The sequence below is a fragment of the Salmo salar genome, chromosome ssa25, assembly GCF_905237065.1.
Source record: "Salmo salar chromosome ssa25, Ssal_v3.1, whole genome shotgun sequence".
Taxonomy (NCBI): Eukaryota; Metazoa; Chordata; class Actinopteri; order Salmoniformes; family Salmonidae; genus Salmo; species Salmo salar.
The window spans coordinates 40,599,789-40,627,638 of record NC_059466.1 but is presented as its reverse complement, the minus strand read 5'-3'; the positions used below and the strand labels follow the sequence as shown (position 1 = coordinate 40,627,638).

Genomic DNA, 27,850 nt, shown 5'->3' with positions numbered 1-27,850 from the left:
GCCCTTGAGTAAAAAAAATTGCCCACCCCGGTCTAGCGGGTAGGGGGTGGGAGTAGAGAGAGAGGGAGAGAGAGATTACCTTGGATGTCATCGTTGAAGGTGCAGTAGTGGTTGCGGTACTTGTTGAGGAGGCGGAAGGCGTTGGAGTTGGCAAAGTCCTCAAACTGGATCAGACAGTTCATCCCGTACCTGCAGCGCAGAGTAGTGAACGGTCGGTCAGATAGTCAAATTACACAGCCACACACACACACACACACACACACACACACACACACACACACACACACACACACACACACACACACACACACACTACCCACTTGTCAGTAACTGCCTGCATGAACTCATCGATGAGATCATCATACTCTTTTCCTCTGACCCTCTTGTGCTTTAGACCGATGTACAGGGGGTCTTCCAGGAGCGCCTGATCAAAGATTAAACATCATCACCTTCACACTCTACGACAAGGAGCAGGGTTAAGGTTAGGTTTAAAATCCGATTTTATGACTTTGTGGTGTGGCTGTGCAAGCTAGTGACCACTCTGCAGAGCTGCCTCAATATATGACTCACTATATGAGTCATCTCAATAAATGCCAACCTATGGATGAGGACCTCTAGGGAAATAAGGGAAGTAACTAAGTGATAGTGGAGCCCTGAATTCCAAACAACTTCTAGTAACACATTTAGTTCACTAGGTAAGATACTGCCTTTTCTATATGGCTGGGTCAAATGATAAGGACCATGATATTAGCCAACGGAGGCCTGGGTGTTTCCTCATGGAGTGTCCCAGTTGAAGTACCTGGTTGTCAGTGCCCACATCCAGTAGCACTGGCAGACACTGTTGGGGTGGCACTCCTCCGCAGGCTGTGTACAGGGCCAGTTTGCCCACGGGGATGCCCATGCCGTAACTTCCCAGGTCCCCCAGACCCAGTATACGCTCTCCGTCCGTCACCACAATGGCCTGTGGAATACACAAACACGGTTTGGTTCACCTGGTGAAACTTCTAGTCTCCAGCTAAGAGCCTTATGCTGTTTACACCCTCCTGTCCACATCCTGTACCATGCAGTAAAGCAAAGCTTGTGTGTGTGTGTGTGTGTGGTACTCCTCACCTTGATGTTCTCCTCAGGCCAGGAGTTGAGCATGGTGGCGATGTGACCTTTATCATGGATGGTGATGAAGAGACCTCTGTGGGATACAGTTGACGTCAGAAGTTTACATACACCGTATCAAAATTCAAAAGGCACTCGCACATCTGAGCAATCTTATTGCAGGTGCATGGCAAAAGTTGAAACAGGATGAAGGAAAAAGGAAACCGCACACTGCTCTTGATAGAATCACTGATATTTAATAAGCTTACGTATCGGCCTAACGGCCTTCATCAGAGCTTTTGTGAATTTTCTGAAAACAGCACCTCTATGTATACCTAGCCCCACCCACATCAGTTCCACGCGTGGAAAGGGGTTGGAGGCAAAGGAAAAATAAAATAAATAAGTGCTACCAAACATAACAATATGCATTTCACAAACACTACAAAAGTGTATAAATAAGACGCATTAAACACGTCCATAAAACCACAATGAGGACATATCAAGTTTTCATTAATCATTGGGTACATCATATGAAAAACAGAGTCATCTTAAAAAGAGGACTTCCTAGAAGCCAGTTTTTCAGACTGCGCCGTATATGCCACTCCACAGAGGATTATCTAGCAAAAGCAGCGGAGATGCGCACTATGTTTCTAAGAAGAGGCTATTCGCCACAATGTGTGGATGAAGCTCTTAATTTGGTATTGGGAAAAACACGAGATGAATTGTTACAAAAAAGACCTGCTAAAGCAAAAGAACACTCCGTGATGTTCACAACCACATATACTTTGAATTCGCGAAAAGTGACGCGCCGGCGTATATCGTGACAAAAAATTTCTAAATATTCCATTACCGTACTTCGAAGCATGTCAAACGCTGTTTAAAATCAATTTTTATGCAATTTTTCTCGTAAAACAGCGATAATATTCCGACCGGAGACGTTGTTTTCGTTCAAAGACTGAAAATGTAAAATGGACTCTTCACGCCCATGTCATTGTTCTCAGATCGACCACTATCCAAAAGCCCTACTGTTTTTCGCCCAGGGACTGCAGAGTCATCATTCCCTGTTCTGGCGCCTTCTGAGAGCCTACGGGAGTCTTAGAAAATGTCACGTTACAGCAGAGATCCTCTGTTTTCGATAAAGAGACTATAGAAGGCCAAGAAATGGTCAGAGAGGGCACTTCCTGTATAGAATCTTCTCAGGTTTTGGCCTGCCATATGAGTTCTGTTATACTCACAGACACCATTCAAACAGTTTTAGAAACTTTAGGGTGTTTTCTATCCAAATCAAACAATTATATGCATATTCTAGTTTCTGGGCAGGAGTAATAACCAGATTAAATCGGGTACGTTTTTTATCCGGCCGTGAAAATACAGTGAAAAATGAGTTTTACTGACTCCAACCTAAGTGTTTGCAAACTTCTGACTTCAACTGTGCATGCTAACACTTCAGAACCACTGAGCCACTATTATCACACAACATTGCCCTGTCTCTCTCTCTCTGTGTGTGTGTGTGTGTGTGTGTGTGTGTGTGTGTGTGTGTGTGTGTGTGTGTGTGTGTGTGTGTGTGTGTGTGTGTGTCTGTACATGTGTGTGTAAGTGTGTGTGTGTTGTCTGTACGTGTGTGTGTCAGTGTGTCATGCCTACCGTGGTCTCCTGAAGGCCAGTCCGTACTGTTGGCAGGCCAGCCCTACTGTAGGCGTATAGACGATGGGCATGAACTCCTCTACATCAGATGTCAGCAGGCGGTAAAACAACTTCTCATTCCTGTCCTGCAAAGTCATTAGCAAGATGTACCTGAGAGAGAGCGAGAGAGAGAAATAGAGAGAGAGAGAAATAGAGAGAGAAATAGAGAGAGAGCGAGAGAGAGAGAAATAGAGATAGGGCAAGAGAGAAAGAGAGAAATAGAGAGAGAGCGAGAGAGAGAGAAATAGAAATAGAGATAGGGCGAGAGAGAAAGAGAGAAATAGAGAGAGCGAGAGAGAGAGAAATAGAAATAGAGATAGGGCGAGAGAGAAAGAGAGAAATAGAGAGAGCGAGAGATAGCAACAGGAAATGTAGGACAAGGTGAAACAGAGCTGGAAGTGATAGTGATGATAGTGATAACGATAGTGATGATAGTGATATTGATGACAGTGGTAGTTATTAGTGATAGTGATGCTAGTAATCGTGATGATAGTGATGATACTAATAGTAATGATAGTAATGGTGATGATAGTGTTATTAGTGATAGCAATGATAGTGATGATAGTAATAGTGATGATGGTGATTATAGTAATAGTGATGAATGTGATAGTAATAGTGGTTATAGTGATAATAGTAATAGTGGTGATAGTGATAATAGTAATAGTGGTGATAGTGATAATAGTAATAGTGGTGATAGTGATAATAGTAATAGTGATGATAGAGTTGATAGTGTTGCTAATTTTTTGTGTTAGTGATAATATGTTATTAGTGACACTGTTGACAATAATAGTGATGATAATGTTATTAGTTATAGTGATGATAGTGACGATAGCGTTATTAGTTATAGTAATAGTGATGCTAGTAATAGTGATGATAGTAATAGTGATGACAATAATAGTGATAATAGTGTTATTAGTGATAGTGATGCTAGTGATAGTGATGCTAGTAATAGTGATGATAGTGATGATAGTAATAGTGATGATAGTGTTATTAGTGATAGTGATGATAGTGATGCTAGTAATAGTGATAGTAATAGTGATGATGGTGATTATAGTAATAGTGCTAAATGTGATAGCAATAGTGGTGATAATGATGATAGAGTTGATAGTGTTGATAGTTTTTAGTGATAGTGATCATAGCAATAGTGACGATAGTGATAATAGTAATAGTGGTGATCGTGCAGTGATTAGTGATAATGAGGGGTAGGAAAGTTTCTGTATTTCTGTCTGTATGTGCATTTTTAGCCATTGTGTGTTGTGTGCCTGTGTGTTTGTTTGTTGTATATGTAAGTGTATTATTTGTATCTGAGTGTGCTCACTTGTCGAGGGGGTTGCGGCCCTCGTAGCTCCTCATGATGCGGAGCACCTGGACGTCCTGGGAGAGGAAGACTGGGGGCAGCAGGCCGTGGATGCCCAGCTGCAGGCGCTCCTGCAGGGTGAAGGCCATGCCCTACGGGGGGGATGGAGGACCACACATCCAACATTAGGATCGATCGCTCCAATGTTGTAGCATTGGTCTAGCTAGCTGTTGCTCACATAAACACCCAGCTATCAGATATTTACAATTATTGTCTTTCGATAAAGAAGCTGTGGTGCTTTAGCTATGTTGTGGTTCTGATCATGTCTTTAGCATTCCTTTATTAGGCCTATTGCATGAAGGGAAATTCTTATGGTTGCTCAGCGGGCTGATCTGGTTGTGGTTAGTGCCACTCTACTTTGTCATGTCAGTATTCTGAAGAGGTGTGTTTGAGCATTTGGGGGAGTGGAGGTCATCTATTTATTCTGTCCAATGGGATAGGAGCCTGAATTCCCTCCCCTGTGAACTCCCTTCTAATATCTTCTTTCCTCTTTCTCACACACTCGCTCTACCTCTTCTTTCTTCAATGGAAAGAATTATTCTGAAAGCCAGAGGACCGTCATGGAAATAAATAACAAAATAAAAACTGTTCACCAACTTGCTACAGTAAATATACCAGTGTCACTATGTAAAGTTGTGATAGTGTAATGTGACACTTGCACCTGTGGTTTGGTTTCCATTAATAATAAACGCCTATGAATGTGTCAATCACAGTGACACTCTCCAACTATGAGATGTTAACCTTCAAATGGAACCTAATCCACTTCCTCATTTCAGTGTGGGGAATATGAACTGAACTTGAGAGCGCATTGTTTAAGGAACCTAAGAACTGTTTGATGGTGTGACCCATCGTCAAATCATTCAATACGCTGAAAGGTGAATAGGACTGCGTTAGAGTTGGTATGAAGCGGGAGTTTGATAAGATTAATGATCATTATCATTCTACAATTTAGCTTCACACAAACTAAATTATAGTGCAAACAAACATAATTATTTCAACACATACAACTAACTCACAAAAAATACAAAATGGAAATACATTATTAGTATACTTATACATTGCATTCAAGAAAGTATTCAGACCCTTCAATTTTTCCCCATTTTGTTACAGCCTTATTCTAAAATGGATTACATTGTTTTTCCCCCTCATCAATCTACACACACTATCCCATAATGACAAAGAAAAAATTGTTCTTCAGAAATTGACAAATGTATAAAAATAAAATTCAGAAATATCACATTACCTTAAGTATTTAGACCCTTTACTCAGTACTTTGTTGAATCACCTTTGGCAGCGATTACAGCCTTGAGTCTTCTTGGGTATGACACTACAAGCTTGGCACACCTGTATTTGGGGAGTTTCTTCCATTCTTCTCTGCAGATCCTCTGTCAGGTTGGTATTTGAGCATCACTGCACAGCTATTTTCAGGTCTCACCAGAGATATTCAATCAGGTTTAAGTCCGGGCTCTGGCTGGGCCACTCAAGGACTTTCAGATACTTGTCCCGAAGCCACTCCTGCGTTGTCTTGGCTGTGTGCTTAGGGTCGTTGTCCTGTTGTAAGGTGAACCTTCGCCCCAGTCTGAGGTCCTGACAATCTGGAGCTGGTTTTCATCAAGGATCTCTCTGTACTTTGCTCCGATCATCTTTTCCTCAAACCTGACTAGTCTCCGAGTACCTGTCGTTGAAAAACATCCACACAGCATGATGTTGCTGCCACCATACTTCACCATAGGGATGGTGCCAGGTTTCCTCCAGATGTGACGCTTGGCATTCAGGACGAAGAGTTCAATCTTGATTTCATCAGATCAGAGATTGTTTCTCGTGGTCTGAGAGTCTTTTAGGTGCCTTTTGGCAAACTCCAAGCGGGCTGTCATGAGCCTTTTACTGAGGAGTGGCATCCGTCTGGCCACTCTACCTTAAAGGCCTGATTGGTGGAGTGTTGTAGAGATGGATGTTCTTCTTGAAGATTCTTCCATCTCCATAGAAGAACTCTGGAGGTCTGTCAGAGTGACCATCGGGTTCTTGGTCACCTACCTGACCAAGGCCCTTCTCCCCCGATTGCTCAGTTTTGCCGGGCGGCTAGCTTTAGGAAGAGTCTTGGTGGTTCCAAACTTCTTCCATTTAAGAATGATTGAGGCCACTGTATTCATGGGGACTTTCAATGCGTCAGAATTCTTTTTTGTACCCTTCCCCAGATCTGTGCATCGACACAACCCTGTCTCCGAGCTCTACGGACAATTCCTTTGACCTCATGGCTTGGTTTTTGCTCTGACATGCACTGTCAACTGTGGGACCTTATATAGACAGGTGTGTGCCTTTCCAAATCATGTCCAATCAATTGAATTTACCACAGGTGGACTCAAGTTGTAGAAACATCTCAAGGATGATCAATGGAAACAGGATGCACCTGAGCTCAATTTCGAGTCTCATAGCAAAGGGTCTGAATACTTATGTAAATAAGGTATTTCTGTTTTCGCTTTGTCATCATGGGCTATTATGTGTAGATTGAACCCTCGGGTTCTTGCCGTGGGGGAGATCGTCGTGGGCTATACTCAGCCTTCTCTCAGGGTAGTAAGTTGGTGGACTGCGGATATCCCTCTAGTGGTGTGGGGGCTGTGCTTTGGCAAAGTGGGTGGGGTTATATCCTGCCTGGTTGGCCCTGTCCGGGGGTATTGTCGGATGGGGCCACAGTGTCTCCAGACCCCTCCTATTTCAGCCTCCAGTATCTATGCTGCAATAGTTTATGTGTCGGGGGGCTAGGGTCATTCTGTTATATCTGTTGTAATTCTCCTGTCTTATCAGGTGTCTTATGTGAATTTAAGTACACTCCCTCTAATTCTCTCTCTCTCCGTCCCGGAGGACCTGAGCCCTGGGACCATGCCTCACGACCACCTGGCCTGATGACTCCTTGCTGCCACAAATTCACCTGGTCGTGCTGCTTCTCCAGTTTCAACTGTTCTGCCTGCGGCTATGGAACGCTGACCTGTTCACGGGACGTGCTACCTTGTCCCAGACCTGCTGTTTGACTCTCTCTCTACCGCACCTGCTATCTCGAACTCTGAATGCTCTGCTATGAGGCGGCAGGTAGCCTAGTGGTTAGAGCATTGGGCCAGTAACCGAAAGGGTGCTAGATCAAATCCCTGAGCTGACAAGGTAAAAATCTGTCATTCTGCCCCTGAACAAGGCAGTTAACCCACTGTTCCTAGGCCGTCATTGTAAATAAGAATTTGTTCTTAACTGACTTGCCTAGTTAAATAAAGGTAAAAAAAAATGAAAAGCCAAATGACATTTACTCCTGAGGTGATGACCTGTTGCACCCTCCTGCCTTTCTAGGGAGTTTTTCCTAGCTACCGTGCTTCTACATCTGCATTGCTTGCTGTTTGGGGTTTTAGGCGGTTCTGTATAGCACTTTGTGACATCGGCTGATTTAAAAAGGGCTTCATAAATAAATTTGACTGAGTGATGAGAAAAACATTTAATTGAATCAATTTTAGAATAAGGCTGTAACGTAACAAAATGTGGAAAAAGTCAAGGGGTCTGAATACTTTCCGAATGCACTGTAAATCAATCTGACACACACACACACACACACACACACACACACACACACACACACACACACACACACACACACACACACACACACACACACACACACACACACACACACACACACACACACACACACACACACACACACACACTAATCGAGTTAAAGTAAACCTGTCAGATAGCGTAGCAGTTACAGGCCCTAAAGTAAACTCCTTAAGGAAACAGCTGACCAGCAACCGCAATTACACCTTCAGTCTACACTGACCTCCAGAGAGAGAGAGAGAAAGAGAGCGAAAGAGTACTGTAGAATGCAGATAAAGATCCTACTAAAAACACTTGTGTTCTGGTTAACATAAAGGTCTCTGCACTATACAATTTAAATGCATGGTGTACAAAACATGCTGTAAAAAGGCTACCAGGTGTTTTGAGGTTTTTCCCTCACAGAAAGTGCAGAATAGCAGATTTAACAATGGACAATTCCTGTTCAGTTTAGCCTTATTGGCATCAACACAATAACCTGAAATCCCCGGACAATGTGTGTATAGGAGCTGATGGACTACATAGTTCATAGTTCAGTTATAGAACTACAATTACAAATGTTAAGATTAATGGAAGTGACTTTAACATCCGGACTGAGATCTACAAGAGCTAACAATGTAACTTTCTTAAGTTTATTTAACCTCGTTAAAAGATAATACCAGTTGTGATTACTAACCTGAAGCACTATCCTACTGTGTGTGTTACATGACCCAATAAGCACCAGGTTATAGACAGCCTATAGAGAGGCTATTGAGAGCCTATAGAGAGGATATAGAGGAGCTATAGAGGCTATAGAGAGGCTATAGACAGCCTATAGAGAGGCTATAGACAGCCTATTGAGAGGCTATAGAGAGGCATAGAGAGGGTATAGAGAGGCTATAGAGAGGCTATAGAGAGGCTATAGAGAGGCTATAGAGAGGATATAGAGAGGCTATAGAGAGGCATAGAGAAGATATAGAGAGGATATAGAGAGGCATAGAGAGGATATAGAGAGGCTATAGAGAGGATATAGAGAGGCATAGAGAGGATATAGAGGCTATAGAGAGGATATAGAGAGGATATAGGGAGGCATGGAGAGGATATAGAGAGGCTATAAAGAGGATATAGAGAGGCATAGAGAGGATATAGAGAGGCTATAGAGAGGATATAGAGAGGCATAGAGAGGATATAGAGAGGCTATAGAGAGGATATAGAGAGGCATAGAGAGGATATAGAGAGGATATAGAGAGGCATAGAGGGCCTATACATAGCCTATAGAGAGCCAATAGAGAGCCTATAGAGAGACGATAGAGAGCCTATAGAGAGGATATAGAGAAGATATAGACAACCAATAGAGAGCCTATAGAGAGGATATAGAGAGGATATAGAGAGGCTATGGAGAGGATATAGAGAGGATATAGAGAGGATATAGACAACCAATAGAGAGCCTATAGAGAGGATATAGAGAGGATATAGAGAGGATACAGAGAGGCTATGGAGAGGATATAGAGAGGATATAGAGAGGATATAGACAACCAATAGAGAGCCTATAGAGAGGATATAGAGAGGATATAGAGAGGATACAGAGAGGATATAGACAACCAATAGAGAGCCTATAGAGAGGATATAGAGAGGATATAGAGAGGATACAGAGAGGCTATGGAGAGGATATAGAGAGGCTATGGAGAGCCTAATATTACCCTTAAAACTACTACTACTTTTAATGTTGTACCTATCAATTGTCCTATTAGCAATCACCTATATTAGCAAACGTATTTCTGTTCAAACTTCAAATTGTTCTAGTAGGTCTCTATTGGTTGTTTATTGCAATGAACGATATCAGCAAAATGTCCACGATAAGTGGTCGGTTGGGTCAGTGTCGATAACTTTCTGTTTATCGTCCCAGCTCTAACAGACAGCCTATAGAGAGGCTACAGAGAACCCAGGGCCCATTTGAACTTACATCTGCAAGGGCAAACATGATCAGAAACATATTTGCATTTCATTCTTCAACCTTTGTTAGGGGTTGGCAACAAGCGCACAAGTTTTGTTTTGCCCCCCCCACCCCCGGAAAATAACCAGGAATTCAGCCCGAGTATCCCCCCCCAAAAAAAAATATATACAGTTGAAGTCGGATGTTTACATACACCTTAGTCACATACATTTAAACTTAGTTTTTCACAATTCCTGATGTTTAATTCTAGTAAAAATTCCCCGTCTTAGGTCAGTTAGGATCACCACTTTATTTTATGACTGTGAAATGTCTGAATAATAGTAGAGAGAATTATTTATTTCAGCTTGTATTTCTTTCATCACATTCCCAGTGGGTCAGAAGTTTACATACACTCAATTAGTATTTGGTAGCATTGCCTTTAAATTGTTTAACTTGGGACAAATGTTTCGGGTAGCCTTCCACAAGCTTCCCACAATAACTGAATTTTGGCCCATTCCTCCTGACAGAGCTGGTGTAACTGAGTCGGGTTTGTAGGCCTCCTTGCTCGCACACGCTTTTTCTGTTCTGCCCACAAATTTTCTATGGGATTGAGGTCAGGGCTTTGTGATGGCCACTCCAATACCTTGACTTTGTTGTCCTTAAGCCATTTTGCCACAACTTTGGAAGTATGCTTGTGGTCATTGTCCATTTGGAAGACCCATTTGTGACCAAGCTTGACTAATCCTAATCCTGACTGATGTCTTGAGATGTTGCTTCAATATATCCACATAATTTACCTCCTTCATGATGCCATTTATTTTGTGAAGTGCACCAGTCTCTCCTGCAGCAAAGCACCCCCACATCATGATGCTGCCACCCCCGTGCTTCACGGTTGGGATGGTGTTCGGCTTGCAAGCCTCTCCCTTTTTCCTCCAAACATAACGATGGTCATTATGGCCAAACAGTTCTATTTTTGTTTCATCAGACCAGAGGACATTTCTCAAAAAAGTACGATCTTTGTCACCATGTGCAGTTGCAAAACGTAGTCTGGCTTTTCTATGGCGGTTTTGGAGCAGTGGCTTCTTCCTTACTGAGTGGCCTTTCAGGTTATGTCGATAAAGGACTCGTTTTACTGTGGATATAGATACTTTTGTACCCGTTTCCTCCAGCATCTTCACAAGGTCCACTTTCGCACCAAAGTACATTCATCTCTAGGAGACAGAACGCGTCTCCTTCCTGAGCGGTATGACGGCTGTGTGGTCCCATAGTGTTTATACTTGCGTACTATTGTTTGTACAGATGAACGTGGTACCTTCGGGCGTTTGGAAATTGCTCCCAAGGATGAACCAGACTTTTGGAGGTTTACAACTTTTGTTCTGAGGTCTTGGCTGATTTCTTTTGATTTTCCCATGATGTCAAGCAAAGAGGCACTGAGTTTGAAGGTAGGTCTTGAAATACATCCACAGGTACACCTCCAATTGACTCAAATGATGTCAATTAGCCTATCAGAAGCTTCTAAAGGCATGACATCATTTTCTGGAATTATCCAAGCTGTTTAAAAGCACAGTCAACTTAGTGTATGCAAACTTCTGACCCACTGGTATGGTGATACAGTGAATTATAAGTGAAATAATCTGTCTGTAAACAATTGTTGGAAAAATGACTTGTCATGCACAAAGTAGATGTCCTAACCGACTTGCCAAAACTATAGTTTGTTTACAAGAAATTTGTGGAGTGGTTGAAAAACGAGTTTAAATGACTCCAACCTAAGTGTATGTAAACTTCCGACTTCAACTGTACATATATAAATATATGTCTCAATGTAATCAAGGTATGAAATGATTGTTATTTTAAATACAATCTCTTTGTAGGCTTAGTTGAGGTCAATTTGCAGTGTTCTAAATTATTATAATTATGTTCCGCCCCCCTAACCATCAGCTGCCAAAAGAATCGGCCAGCGACTAAATCTAGTTGCCATCCCCGCTACATTCATCTTGTTCCCAAGATGACGTAGCAGTTCAGACGTCCTTTGTCTTCCTCTTGTCGTGTCCCGTGTATATATATATTTACATATTTTCTTCGCATATCTTTTTACATATTTTTTTTCTAAAAACTCAACCTCAAAACACTCTCCTGCAACCCGCCTCACCAATTTAAAAAATAAAAGTATTATTTACCTCAAATCTGAAATCCACAACAGAAGTTAGCCAGAGGTTAGCCAGTTCACTGGCTAACGTTGTAGTTCAGCTAGCCACGGTTAGCGGTCCTCAGCTATCCATTAGCTCGAAAAGCTATCGCCAATTTTTGTACAGCGCGACCCAGACCAGAGCTTACCGGACCTATTCTCTCTCCATATCCCCGGATTTCTACCACAGGCTCTGGACATTTACACCTGGATCTTGCAGCTAGCTAGCTGCTACCTGAGTGACTATTGGCAACGTTGGTCCCGGAGTTAACATAAATTATTCTGGAGCTAGCCAGCTGAAGCGTTTCATCAGCCACTCCTGGGCTATTCCGGAGCTAGCCAGCTGAAGAGTTCCATCAGCCTCTCCTGGGCTACAATCACCTATCCGGACCCGTTTTACTGCCCCATCGAGCCCCATCGGGCCTTCACGACTGGACCACCGACGTTATCTGCCCGAGGGAGTTATCCAACTGGCCCCTCCATCGCGACGTAACCCGAATGCCCATCTGCGGCCCGCTAATCGTTAGCCGTCTTATCGGCTGTTATCTGAATAGGTCTATCGGAAAATTTTCTTGGGCCACTATAACTAACTATTTTGTCAATTGGACTGGTCCCCCCTACCACACGGAACCCCACTAATCTACAGACGGAATCGCACGAGGTGGCTAAAAACAGACCTCCTCCATCTTCTACCAGCTTGCTACCTATGGCTCGGCTAGCTATCTAACTCTCACTGGACCCTTTGATCACTCGGCTAAGCATGCCTCTCCTTAATGTCAATATGCCTTGTCCATTGCTGTTCTGGTTAGTGTTTATTGGCTTATTTCACTGTAGAGCCTCTAGCCCGGCTCATTATACCTTATCCAACCTCTCAGTTCCTCCACCCACACATGCTATGACATCTTCTGGTTTCAATGATGTTTCTAGAGACAATATCTCTCTCATTATCACTAAATGCCTAGGTTTACCTCCACTGTACTCACATCCTACCATACCTTTGTCTGTACATTATACCATGAAGCTATTTTTTCGCCCCCAGAAACCTGCTCCTTTTTCTCTCTATTCCGGACGTCACAGACGACCAATTCTTATAGCTTTTATCCATACCCTTACCCTCATACTTCTCTGTTCCTCTGGTGATGTAGAGGTGAATCCAGGCCCTGCAGTGCCTAGCTCCACTCCTACTCCCCAGGCTCTTTCTTTTGATGACTTCTGTAACCGTAATAGCCTTGGTTTCATGCATGTTAACATTAGAATCCTCCTCCCTAAGTTTGTTTTAGCACACTCTGCCAACCCGGATGTCCTAGCCGTGTCTGAATCCTGGATTAGGAAGTCCACCAAAAACTCTGAAATCTTCATCCCTAACTACAACGCTTTCAGACAAGATAGAACGACCAAAGGGGGCGGTGTTGCAATCTACTGCAGAGATAGCCTGCAGAGTTCTGTCCTACTATCCAGGTCTGTACCCAAACAATTTGAACTTCTACTTTTAAAAATCCATCTCTCAAAACAAGTCTCTCACCGTTGCCGCCTGCTATAGACCACCCTCGGCCCCCAGCTGTGCTCTGAACACTATATGTGAACTGATTGCCCCCCATCTATCTTCAGAGCTCGTGCTACTAGGTGACCTAAACTGGGACATGCTTAACACCCCAGCCATCCTACAATCCAAGCTTGACGCCCTTAATCTCACACAAATTATTAATGAACCCACCAGGTACCACCCCAAAGCTGTAAACACTGGCACCCTCATAGATATCATCCTAACCAATTTGCCCTCTAAATACACCTCTGCTGTTTTCAACCAAGATCTCAGCGATCACTGCCTCATTGCCTGCATCCGTAATGGGTCTACGGTCAAACGACCTCCACTCATCACTGTCAAACGCTCCCTGAAACATTTCAGTGAACAGGCCTTTCTAATCGACCTGGCCCTGGTATCCTGGAAGGATACTGACCTCATCCCGTCAGTAGAGGATGCCTGGTTATTTTTTTTAAATGCCTTCCTCACCATCTTAAATAAGCATGCCCCATTCAAGAAATTTAGAACCAGGAACAGATATAGCCCTTGGATCTCCCCAGACCTGACTGCCCTTAACCAACACAAAAACATCCTATGGCGTTCTGCATTAGCATCAAACAGCCCCTGTGATATGCAACTTTTCACCGAAGTTAGAAACCAATATACACAGGCAGTTAGAAAAGCTAAGGCTAGCTTTTTCAAGCAGAAATGTGCTTCCTGCAACACAAATTTAAAAAAGTTCTGGGACATTGTAAAGTCCATGGAGAATAAGAACACCTCCTCCCAACTGCCCACTGCACTGAGGATAGGAAACTCCGATAAACCCACTATAATTGAGAATTTCAATAAGCATTTTTCTATGGCTGGCCATGCTTTCCACCTGGCTACTCCTACTGCAGTCAACAGCACTGCACCCCCCACAGCTACTCGCCCAAGCCTTCCCCATTTCTCCTTCTCCCAAATCCATTCAGCTGATGTTCTGAAAGAGCTGCAAAATCTGGACCCCTACAAATCAGCCGGGCTAGACAATCTGGACCCTTTCTTTCAAAAATTATCTGCCGAAATTATTGCAACCCCTATTACTAGCCTGTTCAACCTCTCTTTCGTGTCATCTGAGATTCCCATAGATTGGAAAGCAGCTGCTGTCATCCCCCTCTTGAAAGGAGGGGACTCTCTTGACCCAAATTGCTATAGACCTATATCCATCCTACCCGGCCTTTCTAAGGTCTTCGAAAGCCAAGTCAACAAACAGATTACCGACCATTTCGAATCCCACCGCACCTTCTCCGCTATGCAATCTGGTTTCAGAGCTGGTCATGGGTGCACCTCAGCCACACTCAAGGTCCTAAACGATATCGTAACCGCCATCGATAAGAAACAATACTGTGCTGCCGTTTTCATTGACCTGGCCAAAGCTTTCGACTCTATCAATCACCACATCGTCATCGGCAGACTCAATAGCCTTGGTTTTTATAATGATTGCATCGCCTGGTTCACCAACTACTTCTCTGATAGAGTTCAGTGTGTCAAATCGGAGGGCCTGTTGTCCGGACCTCTGGCAGTCTCTATGGGGGTGCCACAGGGTTCAATTCTTGGGCCAACTCTTTTCTCTGTATACATCAATGATGTCGCTCTTGCTGCTGGTGAGTCTCTGATCCACCTCTACGCAGACGACACCATTCTGTATACTTCTGGCCCTTCTTTGGACACTGTGTTAACAACCCTCCAGACGAGCTTCAATGCCATACAACTCTCCTTCCGTGGCCTCCAACTGCTCCTAAATACAAGTAAAACTAAATGCATGCTCTTCAACCGATCGCTGCCTGCACCTGCCCGCCTGTCCTGCATCACTACTCTGGACGGTTCTGACTTAGAATATGTGGACAACTACAAAGACCTAGGTGTCTGGTTAGACTGTAAACTCTCCTTCCAGACTCACATCAAACATCTCCAATCCAAAGTTAAATCAATAATTGGTTTCCTATTTCGCAACAAAGCATCCTTCACTCATGCTGCCAAACATACCCTCATAAGACTGACCATCCTACCGATCCTTGACTTTGGCGATGTCATTTACAAAATAGCCTCCAATACCCTATTCAACAAACTGGATGCAGACTATCACAGTGCCATCCGTTTTGTCACCAAATCCCCATATACTACCCACCACTGTGACCTGTATGCTCTCGTTGGCTGGCCCTCGCTTCATATTCGTCACCAAACCCACTGGCTCCAGGTCATCTACAAGACCCTGCTAGGTAAAGTCCCCCCTTATCTCCGCTCACTGGTCACCATAGCAGCACCCACCTGTAGCACGCGCTCCAGCAGGTATATCTCTCTGGTCACCCCCAAAGCCAATTCCTCCTTTGGCCGTCTCTCTTTCCAGTTCTCTGCTGCCAATGACTGGAACGAACTACAAAAATCTCTGAAACTGGAAACACTCATCTCCCTCACTAGCTTTAAGCACCAGCTATCAGAGCAGCTCACAGATCACTGCACCTGTACATAGCCCATCTATAATTTAGCCCAAACATCTACCTCTTCCCCTACTGTATTTATTTATTTTATTTTGCTCATTTGCACCCCGTTATCTCTATTTCTACTTTGCACTTTCTTCTACTACAAATCTACCATTCCAGTGTTTTACATGCTATATTGTATTTACTTTGCCACCATGGACTTTTTTTGCCTTTACCTCCCTTATCGCACCTCATTTGCTCACATTGTACATAGACTTATTTTTCTACTGTATTATTGACTGTATATTTGTTTTACTCCATGTGTAACTCTGTGTTGTTGTATGTTGTCGAACTGCTTTGCTTTATCTTGGCCAGGTCGCAATTGTAAATGAGAACTTGTTCTCATATTGCCTACCTGGTTAAATAAAGGTGAAATAAAATAAATGTCTGTTACTATGACTTGAAAAAGAAAAGGAGAGACGCACACTCTAGGAGCACAGATGCAATAATTGAATAACCTAATTACTATGATTTCCCACACCAGACAACCCTTGACACACCCATAACCTAAAGCACTTATTAATGGGAACTGATTAGTGGGAACTCTCCAGAGATTTTTATTTGTGTGTTGAAACCAATGTCTTACATAACAAAATGACTGCGGTGTGTTTCTGGACTGGTTGTGTACTAGGTCTTTGGTGCATCTTTAAAGCTTTGCTTTTCCTTAGGGTGCTTTTTATTCATTCAGTTTGTGTCAAGATGGCTGAATGTCCTTTGGATGGTGGACCATTCTTGATACAAACGGGAAACTGTTGTGTGAAAAACCCAGCAGCGTTGCAGTTCTTGACACAAACCAGTGCGCCTGGCACCTACTACCATACCCCTTTTAAAGGCACTTAAATATTTTGTCTTGCCCATTCACCCTCTGAATGGCACATATACACAGTCCATGTAAATACCACGGGAGCCCTCTTACTTACAGGAACTTCACAGTCCTATTGATGAAACACCCATGAAAAGGTAGTCTCTCTCTCCCTCAGTTGCCAATGTACATCAACAACAGCAAGATCAACAACTAGCTAATGCCAGCCAGAACGTGATGAGCTAAAGTCTAACAAGAGAACATTTGATAAAACCTCTCAAACATTTTCAGCTAGTTGGTCGTCAAAATTTACACTAATAAACGATGGGGAATAGTAGCCTGCTCGTCCTTCTGCAGCTTGCCCACGTTTTGACAACTGAATGGGAACTTGCCTGCCCACCCATTTGATTGATAACAAATACATTTTATTGACAACTAAGAGATATACTAACTGTGGATAACAGTCGTTCAAGTTCAGCATAGCTAGCTAGCAAAATCGATTCACATTTCTTGCTAGCTAACCAAATGACACCTGCATCTCAAGAAGTAGCCACCGAAAAACGATATGAGGGGAAAAAGTTGGTCACTCACTCACTACTCCAATGACATCACATCCTCCTAGTAGCTAGCTAGCTAAGGTTAGACTCTGTGTTTTCAGCTTGCTAAATAAATAATGAATGCAGCATTGCTGTAAGGTGCACTCAAAACCTCTTGTAGTTGAGTAGCCAGCCTAGGCTACTGCTCAAATGTTGTTTTAAAAGGCCTACATGTTTGTCCTTTGCATGGTGTTTTGTTGCAGGTTTAGGTTTTTGGTTATAATTTTTTAAACGAAGCCAGACTGCCACATTTTAGTAGCCTAGCTAGGATTGTGGCATTTCTGTAAAATGTATATCTCTGTTGCGCGTTGTAAACGGGACACATGAAAGCAGCACAATTGAAGTTGAATTACCTGATGCGAACACATCAGGCTGTAATTTCATAAAGTCGAGGACTCAACTGTTGACTAATTTATACTCGCTTGTGTGTCTGCATGTGAATCCTTTATCTTTTAACTTTTTGACGAACAAGATAACATTTTCTGTATGCTACAGCAATGACCCGAATATCAGCGGTGCTGGAGTAGTCTACACTGTTGTCTGATAGTTCCAGACAAAATGGGATATTGAACCTTTTTTTATTTGATTTTAGTTTGATTTAAATCCTCTTCTCAAACAAGATGTGACTCTTTTCAACGAACAGACTAATACCTTTGGAATATCCATGTCGTTCAGGATAGCCGGGAGAGAGGACGCCAAGTGGTTTTCTGCGAATGGAATTTATTTGTTGTGAATTGTTTTGAATATGTTACTCCGCAGTGAGTTTGCTTTTTGTTTGTCTCCTTTTGTCATGGACCTTTAATTTGGAATCTATCTACAAAATCCAGATCGTCAAGGGAAACCCAGAGCGAGGATTCTACAAATTCAGAGAGCTCACAGACTGGGGATTTAAATTGTGTTTTTTGTGCTCCGGGAGAAGCGAGAGTCAAAGAAAGAAATTCATGTTTGGGCTCCCGAGTGGCGCAGTGGTCTAAGGCACTGCATCTCAGTGCTAGAGGCATCACTACAGATTCGATTCCAGGCTGTATCACAACCGGCCGTGATTGGGAGTCCCATAGGGCAGCGCACAATTGGCCCAGCATCGTCCGGGTTAGGGGTTGGCCCAAAATGATTTGCTTAGTTATATAAAAAAATGTAAAAACCTGTTGGAACTGAAACTTGGCAAGGACATTTAGCATACAACATGTTTAAACTTTAGGTCTGGTAGAAGATTTGTTCAGTGATGATATGATACAGCACCGTTTGTCTTGCTGTGACTTGTAGTGCAGCACAACGCGGACGGTATGGTAGCGGGCCAAAATTAATTGACAACCCAAATCATTGTGCGGGCCGGATAGAAATGTGTCACGCCTTGTGTTTTGACACGTGTGCTACTCTATTAGCCATGTTATGACTGACTTGTGATCTTTGCCTTCGCTAGTTTGATTATATTGACATTCCCAGCCTGAGTTACAGTAGGCTGTTTTTGTTCAACATATTGAGTCATTGAAACTGAAACAGTACATCCCGAAAGGGTGCAGGTAACAAACAATGTACCAGGCCAGCTTTGATTTACAACCTGACAGCAATATTAGAAATGTATTGGTGAATTATATTAATCATTGAACTGCATCCATTTACAGTACATTCGGACATTGTTTTCTCATTTTGTTACTTTACAGCCTTATTCTAAAATTGATTCAATAAAAAATGCCCCTCATCAATCTACACACAAAACCCCATAATGACAAAGCAAAAACAGGTTTAGACATTTTTGGTGTAATTGTGGTCGCTAGTCAGCTGTTTCCTTAAGGAGTTTACTTTAAGGCCTGTAACTGCTACGCTATCTGACAGGTTTACTTTAACTCGATTAGTCTGTCTGTCTGTCTGTCTGTCTGTCTGTCTGTGTGTGTCAGATTGATTTACAATGCATTCGGAAAGTATTCAGATCCCTTCACATTTTCTTCGTTTACAGCCTTATTCTAAAATGTATTAAATTAAATGTTTACCTCATCAATCTACACACAATAGCCCACAATGACAAAGCGAAAAGATAAATACCTTATTAACATAAGCATTCAGACCCTTTGCAATGAGACTCGAAATTGAGCTCAGGTGCATCCTGTTTCCATTGATTATCCTTGAGATGTTTCTACAACTTGATTGGAATCCACCTGTGGTAAATTCAATTGACTGGACATGATTTGGAAAGGCACACACCTGTCTATATAAGGTCCCACAGTTGACAGTGCATGTCAGAGGAAAAACCAAGCCATGAGGTCGAAGGAATTGTCCGTAGAGCTCGGAGACAGGATTGTGTCTAGGCACAGATCTGGGGTTGGATACCAAAATATTTCTGCAGCATTACAGGTCCCCAAGAACCCAGTGGCCTCAATCATTCTTAAATGTAAGAAGTTTGGAACCACCAAGACTCTTCCTAGAGCTGGCCACCTACCCAAACTGAACAATTGGGGGAGAAGGGCCTTGGTCTTGGAGGTGACCAAGAACCCGATGGTCACTCTGACAGAGCTCCAGAGTTCCTTTGTGGAGATGGGAGAACCTTCCCGAAGGACAACTATCTCTGCAGCACACCAACAAAATGTAATCTACAATCGGCTTCCTATTTCGCAACAAAACATCCTTCACTCATGCTGCCAAACATACCCTCATAAGACTGACTATCCTACCGATCCTTCACTTCGGCGATGTCATTTACAAAATAGCCTCCAACACTCTACTCAGCAAATTGGATGCAGTCTATCACAGTGCCATCCGTTTTGTCACCAAATCCCCATATACTACCCACCACTGTGACCTGTATGCTCTCGTTGGCTGGCCCTCGCTTCATATTCGTCACCAAACCCACTGGCTCCAGGTCATTTGCTAGGTAAAGCCCCGCCTTATCTCAGCTCACTGGTCACCATAGCGGCACCCACCCGTAGCAAGTGCTCCAGCAGGTATATTTCACTGGTCAGCCCCAAAGCCAATTCCTCCTTTGGCTGCCTTTCCTTCCAGTTCTCTGCTGCCAATGACTGGAACGAATTGCAAAAATCACTGAAGCTGGAGACTCATACCTCCCTCTCTAACTTTAAGCACCAGCTGTCAGAGCAGCTCACAGATCACTGCATCTGTACATAGCCCATCTGTAAACAGCCCATCCAACTACCTCATCCCTATACTGTTATTTATTTTTTTGCTCCTTTGCACCCCAGTATCTCTACTTGTGTTTAATTGCTAAATTGTAATTATTTCGCCACTATGGCCTATTTATTGCCTTACCTCCCTTATCTTACCTCATTTGCACACACTGTATATAGATTTTTCTATTGTGTTATTGACTGTATGATGGTTTATTCTATGTGTAACTCTGTGTTGTTGTTTGTGTCGCACTGCTTTGCTTTATCTTGGCCAGGTCGCAGTTGTAAATGAGAACTTGTTCTCAACTGGCATACCTGGTTAAATAAAAGTGAAATAAAAAAATGACAAAATCAGGCCTTTATGTTAGAGTGGCCAGACAGAAGCCACTCCTCAATAAAAGGCACACGACAGCCTGCTTGGAGTTTACCGAAAGGCACCTAAAGGACTCGCAGACCATGAGAAACAAGATTTTCTGGTCTGATGAAACCAAGAATGAACTTTTTGGCCTGAATGCTATGCGTCACATCTGGAGGAAACCTGCCACTATCCTTACGGTGAAGCATGGTGGTGGCAGCATCACGCTGTGGGGATGTTTTTCAGCGGCAGTCATTGGGAGACTAGTCAGGATTGAAGGAAAGATGAACGGAACAAAGTACAGAGAGATCATTGATGAAAACCTGCTCCAGAGCGCTCAGGACCTCAGACTGGGGGCGAAGGTTCACCTTCCAACAGGACAATGACCCTAAGCACACAGCCAAGACAACGCAGGAGTGGCTTCGGGACAAGTCTCTGAATGTCCTTGAGTGGCCTAGCCAGAGCCCGGACTTGAATCAGATCTAACATCTCTGGAGAGACCTGAAAATAGCTGTGCAGCGACGCTCCCCATCCAACCTGACAGATCTTGAGAGGATCTGCAGAGAAGAATGGGAGAAACTCCCCAAATACAGGTGTGCCAAGCTTGTAGCGTCATACCCAAGAAGACTTGAGGCTGTATTCGCTGCCAAAGGTGCTTCAACAAAGTACTGAGTAAAGGAATACTTATGTAAATTGATTATTTTAGTTATTTATTTTTAATACATTTGCAAACATTTCTAAAAACCTGTTTTTGCTTTGTCATTATGGAGTATTGTGTGTGTGTATATTGATGAGGGGAAAAAACAATTTAATACATTTTAGAATAAGGCTGTAACGTAACAACATTTTTAAAAAGTCAAGGTGTCTGAATACTATCCAAATGCACTTTATTTTTCCAACAATTCCTTACTGTATGTAATGGAATTTTGAGTGAAAAAAACAATTTTAAAAAAACTCTGATAAAGTTTGTTTTGTAGCATAAAACTGGGAATTTTATATTTTTTACTGATATTATGGCTGTGACACCGGTTTGTTTAATATCTGCAAAGTAATTAAAACGCTGTCAGTTCCACTTTAATATTTTGTACACTCAGTGTATATCTCTCTATGATGTGTGGGAATACTTTGGAACAGATTTCCAAAATTAAAATCATTTGGAGCTGATCTGCTGGTGTTTTAACAGTTTTTTATGTCCAACAATTTTATTAAAATAAATATTAAAACATTTTTGCTCAGAAAACTTGGGGGGCCAAATAAAATCACGGCCGCCAGTTGGGGGACCTTGATCCAGGGCTTTACCTTGTTCAGGTGTGGGTTCCTGGTAATGTCATAACCACGCTTCTTGGTGTTGACGCTGCCCTTGCAGCTCGAGCCCGAGTGACACACTCTGACGGCCTCAAGGCTAGTCGCACGGGCCATCGTGACAGGGTGACCTGGTGCACCCACGAGGACCCTCATAGCGCCCACTGTGGTGATTCTGCACAGTGACACACTCCTTCCCGGTAGGGAGTTCATATTTCCTGTGAAGAGAGAGGGTGGGAGAGTGGCTGTGACACCGGTTACATACAGTGCTTGACTGTATAAGTGCCGGTACTCATTTTGGGTGCCAGTACTGTTTATATTTAGGTGCAGGAGCTCCACAATACTTTTGAGCTAATATGCTATAAGAGGAACAGGAGATGAAGCAGTAGAAATGTTGAGATGCCTGTACTCAGCAACGGTGAGTTCAAGTCCAAGTCAAGCGCTGCCATGGTTACATATCGGTTGATGATGATGACTGTCCTAAATCACAAGACAGACGACCTAGAATTCCATGCATGCAACATGCATAGCCTAATCAAGTTCAGCAAGGTTGCCCTCTACATATAGTTAACGACGTTATGCCTCGAATATATCACTTCATGGCGAGGTGAGGCAAAATATTTAAACACAAACAGCAGGTGCCACGATGATGCTGGCATTGTAAATTCAGTGTTTACCAGTATCCATCCTAATGGGCAGGTTTATGTTCCACGTAGGCCTACTATAGTTGAGCAATGTAACGTTATAGCTTCATCTCCAAATATAGACAACAGCACACAGAAATTGATTTATTTACAAAACAAAATGCGTCGCTCGCTACCTGAATACGGTTTGACGCTGCCCTCGAGTTCCTATCTGAAAAAATCTCAATCCTTTTAGGGTTTGGGGTAGCAGACGACGGTCTCTCTTCGTCGCTGACGTTTTAATCAGTTGATGTGAGTAGAACGGTCTAAACAGCTGATACAAGTTTATTTGACGTTGACGCTTTCCCAGAGACCGTAGGCGTTCGCCTTCCTGTAGAACCGCCCATTTCGTCACAGCCGACCAATCGTGTTAAGCAAAATGTTGCTCATGGAAGATCGTTGTCACACAAAAATATTCTGGACTCTCCCTTCCACCCCCCACTCTGCGCTCTACGCTGTTTCTGTGTACTGTATTTACCATTGCCATAGTTGTAGCTCTTCCTTTTTAAATAGAGTACTAGCGTAGGAGTAGTGTATTTGATCATGTCCACATAACTGAATTAAATAGATGCTATTTATTCAATTTCAATTGATGGGCTTTCTTGGCATGGGAAACGTATGTTTACATTGCCAAAGCAAGTGAAATAGATAAAACAAAAGTGAAATAAATGTGAAAACACACTACATCTTGCCGTCATAATTATGGTCATACAGACCGCTGCAGTGCGAGTGAAAAACAGATGTTGAGAATAAATGACAGAAGACAGTCAAATCCATCTCTGTTAAGTTATTTTTCCCCCCTTAGACAAAAATATATTTCCCAATTATATATGGTACTTTATTGCCCTGCTAGGGAGTTTCTGGTCCAGTCTGCAATGCTGAGTCACCAGCCAGATGTTATTGCTTACAATAAGAACCTCCGGATTTAGATTTATGTTACACCCAGAGACATTGAGAATTAGTGCAGACGTTCCAAGGAGTGCACCGCCCTGCAGAGAAGTACTGAACAAAGAATGAATTTGCTGGGAAAATATAATAACTCTACTAGCATTTAATGTACATTATGTCTCAAGCAGGGTTGGGAAGGTTACTTTCTAAATGTAATCCTTTACAGTTACAGGTCCAAAATTGTAATTAGTAATGTAACTTTTGGATTACCCAAACTCAGTAACCTAATATGATTACATTCAGTTACTTTTAGATTACTTTCCCCTTAAGAGGCATTTGAAGACAAAAACGTTTGTTACCAATTGAACCACATCTATTGCAGGATAAATCAATGTTAAAGTTTACATAGCTGAACATATATGGATGTTCAGTTTTACTATATGGGTTGGTTATGTAGGCTTCTTCTAACCCATCACTTTCTACTACATATAATAACATGATTAAATTACATCTTTACGTTAAAAACCAAAATCTATCAGAATTCCAGTCATTCCAATAAATGTTATACCCCTTGATCTTCAAGAAAAGGACTTGGAAATATGGAAGTATAGATTAGTCAAATTATTTTACCTGAGAATAACCCCAAAACTAAGGATTTATTAGCCAGCCCTACTCTGTTGTTTATGATCGTGTTGTCATGGAGGACTGATTGGGCTCATTGATTCCAGTTGATAAATAAATGCTGTGCTCATGGAATGGCACGCTTTGAGCACTACTGAAAAGTGTTATTTACATGTGAAAAATGAATGCCATATGCTGCATGTTGGAACTTTGATATCTTGATAATATACAGCCGTTTAAAGGGCAAATCAACAGATGAAACAAGAACAAAACAGTTTCCCCGCCTCTGTTTTGGTAAAAAGCTGAGGGATGGGCCTAGAGAAATGTAACCAGTCTCAGATTAATAGACAGAGCTACAGTATGGATGCAAGGACTGACCATCCATGATATCAAAATGGTTTTAACCATTTTATGAGGCTATATAATGTTTACAAACATAGGAGAAAAACAAGATCTTATTCTGGGTTCTCATGGAGTATGACAGTTGAACTAAGCTCATGAGGCATTTATAAATTACATTTTTCAAGAATCAAAGGGAGATATATGATTTATACATCCAAAAGCAACTACAGAATGCCCCTTTAAGTCTATCAAAAGAGCGTGAGTTTGAACATGTGTCCATTAGGCCTAAAAAATGTTTTATCAGCATGTATTAGATTGAGCAATAAAAGCCCCACTTTTATTCCATAGGCTGAGATCCACCCTGTGCAGCTTTTGCAAGAGCCCTGTCACTGGCTGTCCACTGGTTTCAAAAACAATGATTGATAGGCAGCTTCAACTTCTTGAATTCAACCATTATTGGGTTCAAATGAACGTTTAGATTTGTGAACATTCATCCACAACCACAATCCGTAAGTCGCAAATAGCTAAATGAGAGAACAGCAGTGTGATTCACATCAATGCGCTATGTAGATATCAATAAGTGATATCCGTATCACCGTAGACTAAACCACTGCTGTCATCCTTACCTCTAGGTGTTTATTCAAATTGGATAATCTTTGGATGCCGACAGCAGTCGTACCAGTGGAAGACATAGCTTGGACTGTAGCCTACAAAAGCCTATTCCTGCTCTTTTCACGCGAGCCATCAAACCCATTTGATGTGTCATCATAGTGGTCTCTGACTTGTGGTCAGACTCGCTCAGGTGGAACAAATTTAAATTTGCGCCTTTTTTCAATGCTGATTTGCAAATTTGTTTACAGAGAAGTGTCAAAGGGGCTGTGCATTATTAACTTAAAAATTGCACTGTTGTTTAGAGCCTGTAAGTAAGCATTTCACTGTAAGGTCTACACCTGTTGTATTCAGCGCACGTGCCAAATAAACTTTGATTTGATCATGCTGAAACATGAGGTGATGGTGGTGGAAGAATGGCAAGACAATGGGCCTTAGGATCTCATCACGGTATCTCTGTGCATTCAGATTGCCATCGATAAAATGCAATTGTGTTAGTTGTCCGTAGCTTATGCGTGCCCATACCATAAACCCATCGCCACGGTTCACCCACACGACACCATACACGGTCTGTGGTTGTGAGGCTGGTTGGATGTACTGCCAAATTCTCTAAAATGACGTTGAGGCGGCTTAAGATAGAGAAATGAACATTTCATTATCTGGCAACAGCTCTGGTGGACATTCCTGTAGTCAGCATGCCAATTGCACACTCCCTCAAAACATCATACATCTGTGGCATTGTGTTGTGTGACAAAACTTCACATTTCAAGTGGCCTTTTATTGTCCCCAGCACAAGGTGTCTGTGTCATGATCATGCTGTTTAACCAGCTTTGTGATAATCCATCCATCTCACAGGTGTGGCATATCTTGGCAAAGGAGAAATGCTCACCAACATGGATGTAAACAAATTTGCAGTGGTGTAAAGTGAACTGAACAAAATGTCTATCGCCCCATAGCACTTCCGTCATCATGAAGTGCTTTGAAAGACTAGTCAAGGATCCTAACACCACCTACCTGTCACCCTAGACCCACTCCAATTTGCTTTGACATCATTCTCTGGAATTTTCCAAGCTGTTTAAAGGCACAGTCAACTTTGTGTATGTAAACTTCTGACCCACTGGAATTGTGATACAGTGAATTATAAGTGAAATAATCTGTCTGTAAACAATTGCTGGAAAAAGTACTTGTGTGATGCACAAAGTAGAAGTCCGAACAGACTTGCCAAAACTATAGTTTTGTTTACAAGAAATTTGTGGAGTGGTTGAAAAACTAGTTTTAATGATTCCAACCTAAGTGTATGTAAAGTTCAACTGTATCTATTCTCATCCCATTCCTTCACTAGATTGTGTTTATTAGGTTGTGTTGTGGAATTTGTTAGATATTAGGGTTTGTTGTGGAATTGTTAGATATTACCTGTTAAATAATGCTGCCCTGTCAGATCTAGAAGCATAAGCATTTTGCTACACTCGCAATAACATCTGCTAACCATGTGTATGTGACCAATACAATTGGATTTGAAGTACTTAAATAAAAATACTTTAAAGTACTACTTAAGTTTTTTAGGTATCTGTACTTTACTTTTTATGTTTTAGTTTACTACATTCCTAAAGAAAATAATGTACTTTTTACTCCATACATTTTCCCTGACACCCAAAAGTACTTGTTACATATTCAATACTAAGCAGGACAGGAAAGAGAACATTCCTGGTCACCCCTACGGCCTCTGATCTGGAGGACTCACTAAACGCTTAGTTTGACAATGTCTGCGTGTTGTAGTGTGCCCCTGGCTCTCCGTTAAAAAAGAACACCATGCCGTCTGATATTATGATAAGCAATTTTAATTTATTTATACTTTTACTACTTACGTATATTTAAAAACAAATACTTTTAGACTTTAAGCCAAGTAGTATTTTTCTAGGGTGACTTTCACTCGAGTCATTTTCTATGAAGGTATCTTTACTTTTACTCAAGTATGACAATTGGGTACTTTTTCCACCACTGCAAATTTGAGGCCAATATTTGAGAGAAATATGTTTTTTGTGTGTCTGGAAAATTTCTGGGATCTTATTTTAGCTCATGAAACCAACACGTTACATTTTGCATTTATATTTTTGTTCAGTGTATTATTAGTTTATAATATCATCTGAGGAACCAGTGAAGATACATTTTTTTATGAAAAATAAAGTTCTCTAAAACTATTTTATTTAAAAAGTGTTCGTTTTTTTTAAATGCAATTGTCTACACACTTAGCAGACACTTTGTTTAACTAAAGCATCTCCATCTGTCATATACCAACCCTACCTTGTCACAACAAAACTGATTGGCTCAAACGCATTAAGGAAAGAAATTCCACAAATTAACAAGGCATACCTGTTAATTGAAATGCATTCCAGGTGACTACCTCGTGAAGCTGGTTGAGAGAATGCCACAGTGTACAAAGCTGTCATCAAGGCAAAGGGTGGCTACTTTGAAGAATCTCAAATATATTTTGGTTTGTTTAACACTTTTTTGGTTACTGCATGATTCCATATTTATTTTGATGTCTTCACTATTATTCAACAATGTAGAAAATAGTAAAAAGAAAAACCCTGGAATGAGTAGGTGTCCAAACTTTTGACTGGTACTGTAGAACAGACTCACCATACTCTCGAACATGCCACTCAAAGCAAGATGAATGA

At 42.0% G+C, this 27,850-nt stretch overlaps 1 protein-coding gene across 2 annotated transcripts in view; it reads right to left on the bottom strand.

Annotated features, from left to right (window-relative positions):
- The window catches only part of LOC106586750 (NADP-dependent malic enzyme, mitochondrial), a 30,951-nt gene extending 7,912 nt beyond the window's left edge, over window positions 1-23,039 (bottom strand). The window contains exons 1-8 of one of the 2 annotated variants that reach the window (XM_014174329.2): window positions 22,850-23,039; window positions 22,027-22,247; window positions 4,091-4,221; window positions 2,734-2,883; window positions 1,111-1,186; window positions 800-961; window positions 321-424; window positions 80-189 (exon numbers count right to left, since the gene is read on the bottom strand). In XM_014174329.2, coding sequence (XP_014029804.2) covers window positions 80-189; window positions 321-424; window positions 800-961; window positions 1,111-1,186; window positions 2,734-2,883; window positions 4,091-4,221; window positions 22,027-22,242 — 949 coding nt within the window. In that variant the 5' untranslated portion in view covers window positions 22,243-22,247; window positions 22,850-23,039. Of the gene's footprint in view, window positions 1-79; window positions 190-320; window positions 425-799; window positions 962-1,110; window positions 1,187-2,733; window positions 2,884-4,090; window positions 4,222-17,907; window positions 17,938-22,026; window positions 22,248-22,849 lie in introns of those variants that run through there. The other variant, XM_014174330.2, reaches the window with a different exon arrangement.
- Between the last annotated feature and the right edge of the window lie 4,811 nt (window positions 23,040-27,850).